General features: G+C 36.6%; 1 protein-coding gene across 1 annotated transcript; it reads left to right on the top strand.

The window, feature by feature from the left end:
* Positions 1-2,821: 2,821 nt before the first annotated feature.
* Positions 2,822-6,316, top strand: LOC122061104. The gene is made up of 2 exons (XM_042624289.1): positions 2,822-3,482; positions 5,890-6,316. The coding sequence occupies exons 1-2, from the start codon at positions 2,997-2,999 to the stop codon at positions 5,932-5,934; spliced, it is 531 nt and encodes a 176-aa protein (XP_042480223.1). The 5' UTR covers positions 2,822-2,996; the 3' UTR covers positions 5,935-6,316.
* Positions 6,317-6,533: the final 217 nt, after the last annotated feature.

The raw sequence follows: 6,533 nt of genomic DNA, 5'->3' as shown, positions 1-6,533 counted from the left end.
CGAAACTCATCCGCCTTTATTCCTACTCAAGATCTTCTGTTTTTGATTATTTAATAAATCATTTAATAAAAATAGATTATCTTCTCAAAACTTCTACGATCTACGATCTCTTCCCGAAGAGGACCTTTTTTCAAAACATAATTTTGAGAAGTTCCACTAACTGCCATGTGGTAATATATGTAGTGCTCAAATTTTAGCCTCAAGGAGGATCCATCAGTTTTTATTAGGTGTCCAATACGGTTGGGTTGTGTTGGGCTTTTGAAGACTCCAGCCCAACCTTAAGTCCCCAAAGTTGGGCATAGGCCCAGCCAGTCCCAAACTCAGTGATTGAAAAATCCAACACCTGCTCTCCGGGTTGGGTTGGACTGGACTGGGTTGACTTTTATTGATCCTCACTATGGGAAGTGAAAAGGAGGATACAAAAGCTATCAGGTTGGGTTGGGCCGGGGAGAAAAAGAAGGAGAAGGTAGGCCCAAGCTTAGATTGAGGCCTCAACACCGACTCAGGCTAGAAATTCCTGGCCTTAACCTTAACCCACCCTCAAGGCCAGGTATCTGAGCCCAAGCCTTGTTCAGGCTTAGGGCAGGTCAAGGCGGCATCGGGGTAGATATGGCCAAACTTGCACCCCCGTTTTATCCATTTGTAAATTTTCAATCTAAATAGTTTCTTTTATGTGATAAAAATCATAGTCAAAGCTTGATTAAAAAGTGAGACTCAAATTTCATTGAGAGTTACAACCCAAAGTTTTTTACATGATCGGGATTGTGTATCTTAAATGATCAACATTATACTCATTCAATAAGGTATTATAATCGAACATTCCTATTGAACAATAGAAGCATTGACCGTTCGAGATACACAACCATATATGAAAACTGACCCCAAAAAATTATTTGAAAATCTTTTTTATTGGTAGAAAATTATTTGAAAATCACTCTTTTTCGATGGATGGATTTTCGTTAGAAAAATGAGAGAAAATAAGTAATACATAAGGGGAAGATTCGACATAAGACCCATCATTCATACATAATACAGTATTTATTATTACATGGTTTAAATTTGTCCAATTGACATGCTTGGTAGCAAAAATTAAAGAGACTTAAAACCAACCACCTTCCGAATGGCTATATTCTCTTCAGCCACAATGAAGAAATTTTTTTGACTAACTTTAGTAACTTATATGACATCTTAGTTGATTTTTTTTAGGGGTTGGCACTTGGCAGTTGAAACTACCACATCAACCTGCATCTCCATGGCTACCTACATTTTGTAAGCCTTCTCTTATCTAATAAACCCGTGTACTAATAATGATGATAACGACGATATAACAACAATAATAAGAACATCACAACCGTTTTAAACAGGAATGATCTTGAGTTTTTGACTCATTTGATTTAAGTAGATGCATCACGGATTAATCAAATGAGACAGGATAAAAGGAAAAAAAGGAGACCCACTTTTTTGATAAAATGGATTAATGGAGTAGAAGCCAAGCAAAAAAAAAAAAAATCTAAGCTGTTTTAAGTTCTGGTGGATTTAGATGGCATAGAATTATTTCACTGTTTAATCTGTTGCCATCGCCAAACACTCTGGAGAATTCATCAAGAGAAAAAAAAAGGAATCGGGGTCGATCGAGTCCTGAGTCTGAATCAACCCAGAAATCAATGTGTAGATCCATAAATTTATTTATTTTAACGAGGAACCCCTTGAACCTGCTCGGTTTTATGGTTTAAGTCCAAAGGTAAACTCCAATTATACGCAGCTACACCTAACCCATGTAATAGATCAAATGCAAGGAGACTCAAACTAAAAATATCAATAACAGATAACCCTTGTTTACCTACAAAGATCGATTCATTATGAATACCCATTTCATCTAGAAAATCTAACCCTTGAATCTTTGACCCAAAGCAAACTGCCTAAGATACTATTAATGCAAATAATTTGCTAATTTTATTTAGCCTACATACTTCTTTCCTCTTGGGATTTAATTAAAGAGAACGAGAGAGTCTAACTAGGTGGAAGTGGAACACACCCAATAAAGTCAATTTGATTAAAAAGTTAGGTCAACTAACTAGGTATCCATTAATATGTGTTGTGGATCAGGGGCTTTTTTCGAGTCATAGGAATCGGGATCTCCATATCAAGACTCAAGACCAAGGCAAATCCCAATTCTGTTCAATCTAAAGTGGCCAACCCCGATTCTCGTTGATCCATAAGCCCTTTCTATGATTATGGTAGAATTTGACCAAATTTGAAGTCTTGACAAGGCCAATACCAATTCTAATTGATCTATAAACCATTTATAGGATTAAGGTAGAGTCTAACCTATTATGACCGAGGCTCATCTCGAGTTCAGTTGATTCAGACTCCAGAGTGGTTAATCCCAATTCTGATCAATTTAGCCATTCCTAGGTTTAGGATATAACCTAATTTATTAGTGCCAAGGCTAATCCCAAATCCGACCAATTTAATTGAGATCTATAAGCCATTTCTAGGGTAAAAAGATAGAATTTGGCCAAATCATATCAACTCCTGCCTAATTCCAATCGAACCAAATCAAATCGAATTGAATCGAATCAATTGCAATCAATCCACACCCCTAATCGTGTTTTGAATCCTTGCTCGATCTAAGGGTGTAGAATTTGATATGAGGGGGCAGGGACACTGTTTTAAAGACTGGAATCGGATCGTTTGACACGGCTGGTTTGGATCGGTATCGCTCTCGATTCAAGTTCTGGAATGCAGGAGCTACCGATTCGACCCTGATTCCGATTCTAAAGGATAATTTGGAGTTTGGAGCTCATCATTTTTAAATACAAGTCATCTTCCATTCCTCCCCAGAAGATCTTCTCTCTGTTTCCAAAATCTCGTTTCCTTATCTCAATCTCCCTCTTCCCAGTTCCTTAATCTCTCTCTTTCTCTCTCTGAAGCTTTCAGTTTCTTCTTCCTTTTCACTGAAACCCATCATATATAACCATTAAACCAATCATATAATGGTTCTCTATTCGAAACTGCATATGGGTTCCTTTCTCCTCTTCTTGTTCTTCGCTTCTTCTCTCGCAATCTCATCAGTTTCGGCCTCTAATGGCATGACAGTGTATGAAATCCTGACTCAATATGGGCTTCCGAGTGGCCTCTTACCTGACTCGGTGAAAAATTTTTCTCACACTGATGACGGGAGCTTCGTCGTTGAATTGGAGAAGCCCTGTTACGTTCAATTCGGAAACTTGATCTCATATGCTCAGAAGATCACCGGCACGATCAAGTACGGTTCGATTACGAAACTAGACGGGATTAAAGTGAAGCGATTCTTGTTGTGGCTCGATGTGGATGAGATCAGGGTGGATTTGCCTCCCTCCGATTTCATATATTTTCAGGTGGGTTTCATTAACAAGAAGCTTGATGCTGGGCAGTTCAAGACTGTGCGCTCTTGCAAGGATGGTCTCTCCTGTCATGGTTCTTGGAAGGATATTCTCAAGGTATGGGTTCTCCAATAGACTTCATACGCTCTGGAACTTCAATTGGATGTTTGTTAGGGTTTGATCTTTTATGTACTTTAGGGTGGAACCCTAACAAAACTGGGTAAATTTTTTGAGTGGTTAAAGTTAGTAGGAAGTTATCGCAATTGCCATGAATCGAAAATGACTACTTTCTGGATCAAAGTTCATGCTATTTTCTTTTCCGATTGTTTCTTTGAATCAGAACGGTGAAGAAACCTGAAAACATGAGATATTCTCTACTTGAAGGCTCTTTTGGCAGAAGGAATATGTTGTGATTTTGTTTACAGTTTACCTTGAAATTGTTGGAGCGATATGGGGGTCAAATTGCTGGGGCAAGTAGCCTATAAATACTCAATCAGCACCATATAAATAGAATTTCTTGGAGCTTATCTTAGGCTTTTCATATAGTCATATCTTAATATGACTTTTCTTTCCTGATATATTTTATATGGTTCCTTAATGTCTTGTTCTTTATACCTCTCTCTTTCTCTTCTTGAGAAGCATTAGTTTGATGAAAAGTTCTCCATCCAATACCTACACATTGACATGTTTAATTTTTTTCTCATTAGAAGATTGGGTATCAGTTCATTTCGGAAGGGTTGTGGAGGGTGGGGTTGAATCAGGTCTTTGTTGATAGTGAGTAATTTGAATCGTTACAGAAAGTATTGATAATATATTGTCTATATTTTAGGAGGTATGGTTCTAGTGTTGTGTTTATAGCTTATTGAGAAGAAGAATTAGGGACTGTAAACCATTCAGAAGCTCATATACAATTCTTGATGAGCTTGAATCTTCAATTTCCTTATAACTAAACTCTGCTCAACTAGGAACTAGTTCCTACCCTCGAAAACACGAATATATTTTTCTCAATGGGTGATCAATCAATTGTGACCTAGTGGTTGCAGGTTCGAGTCTGGAAATTACTTGTTGATCAACTCAATTCGTTGTTGTATATATGCCAGGTTGTTTGGCTGGGCCATTTATGGATCTGAGGAATTTGTTTTTTCTCAAGTTCATTACTATAGTGAATTTCATTATTTGATATCAATTTTTTTTTTTGGTTATAAGTTTGTTGCATAGTTCTAACATGAAACATATGAACTTATGAAGTATGGAAGATTGTTCCTGTTAAATGTGAATGTTTGGCCCAACATATTGTCATATCATGTGGTATTATATAAGGAATGACATTATATCATTGGTAGAATCTCCTGAAAAAAATTGTAATACGGTTGTCATTCGAAGCCTGTCAATATGACCTACCTAGAGGTTTTGTGGTAACAACAAAAATGAACCATGTATTGGAGAACAGTTACAGGTTACTGATGTACCTATTTGATGACTAATTGAGAAACAAATTAGTTGATACCAACTGTGGACGCTGACCTGTCTTACTGTTTACTGTTGTTTAATAATATGCCCTCTTGGTCTTGTTTTGCGATTAAGGGATGGTATATGAACTGCAAATGATGAATAGTGTCATGGGATCTGAAGTTTCAGAAATAATATGCAGAGCATTTGTGGGGTGCTACGTTGTGAAAGATAAAGAAGATGAGCCGTTTGTTAGTCTTTGTGGTAAGGAGATATGTAAAAGCAGCACAAAGAGATTTTGAGAAACTGCCGTCCATTGAATGAACTAGGTTGAAGCAGTATAAAGGATGGGGACTTGGCATCTGCCCATATGATCCCCCTTTTTAATGACAACATGAGAACTTATGAACAGACCATCTAAAACAGATGATACTGATGGTTGGTGTTTTGAATGGTCCAGCCATCAATTCTGATGTTCCATGAAAACCATGACTAATTTATGGGGAAAAGTTATGCTTCAATGTCTTAAGGATGTGATAAAGGAGTGGAAAATGGCAATATACTTATATACCTGCTGTACATTTTAGATGAATAGGTGTTTCTATTTTCTTGTTATCAACATGAAAAAGTGTTGAATCACTTATTACTTGTTTTTTATTCAATTAAATTGTGGATTTCTAATGTTATTTTCTAATCATCCAGTTGCATTATGTTTGTGTGACATATAAATACATGTGTAGACGCATTTCTCAGTGTGTCTCCAACTGTTTCTAGAGGTGTTTGAAAATATTTGGCTCCATGCCTATGTATCTTCTATGGCAAAATAGTCAAAACTTAGTCAAAACGTGGAAAAAATACATTTCTTTACTCATTGGAGGACTTTTTCAGCTAAGACCCATGCTGTAGGTTCTCTGGTGATGCTATGCAGGCATTTCATGACATGTCTCAATTTATGTTCTTATTCATGGATGTATTTCTTATGCAAGTCTGTTTATATATGTGGATTATTTACCAGGATAGTGGAAATAAAACATAAATTTTGGCTAACTTGGATTAAATGTTTCTGATTTTGCAGGTTCCAACTCCCATTAAAGAAGTCCCAATGCTACTAACAGAGTAAGGGAAGACAAAACAAACCATTTTAGAAGTATATACAAAATATCCAGTTCATTGGCATTCTCAAGCTGATGCTCAGTGAAATGGGGGAAAAAACAAGCATTCTTGTGCTGGGCTTTGTTTTAGTCTTTTACCTGAAAAAACCGCCAAAAGCAGTTGGACAAGTTCTACAATCTGAGTCCTTGTTATGTTTTTAGGCAGTCCTTGTTTTCTTGTTTTGGAAGTTGGAACAATATGTACTGAAACTACCACAGACGGATACTGAAGAAGTTTATACTTATCGTCGTCTCCTGAATTTTGATGTGCTTAAATGATGGACAACTTTAAAGGCCTGTAAATTTTAATCAAGTCATTATATACAATCTATATATTTCATCTTTCCTACAGTTGCCTCTAATATTATATACCTTTCTATTGGTTAGAATGATATATGTTTTAATGTTTCTTTTCACAATAAACTATCAGATAACCATCATTTGTAGTGATCATATAAAACATTTAAATTCTTGCATTGACTGGTGCTGAATGAGACTGGGGAAATGGGAACTATCATATAAGGGGAATGTTTTCCTTCACCCAGCACTGTGATCTCATCAATTCCCC

Source organism: Macadamia integrifolia, chromosome 14 (assembly GCF_013358625.1).
Source record: "Macadamia integrifolia cultivar HAES 741 chromosome 14, SCU_Mint_v3, whole genome shotgun sequence".
Taxonomy (NCBI): domain Eukaryota; kingdom Viridiplantae; phylum Streptophyta; class Magnoliopsida; order Proteales; family Proteaceae; genus Macadamia; species Macadamia integrifolia.
This window is presented reverse-complemented; position numbering and strand designations above follow the sequence as displayed.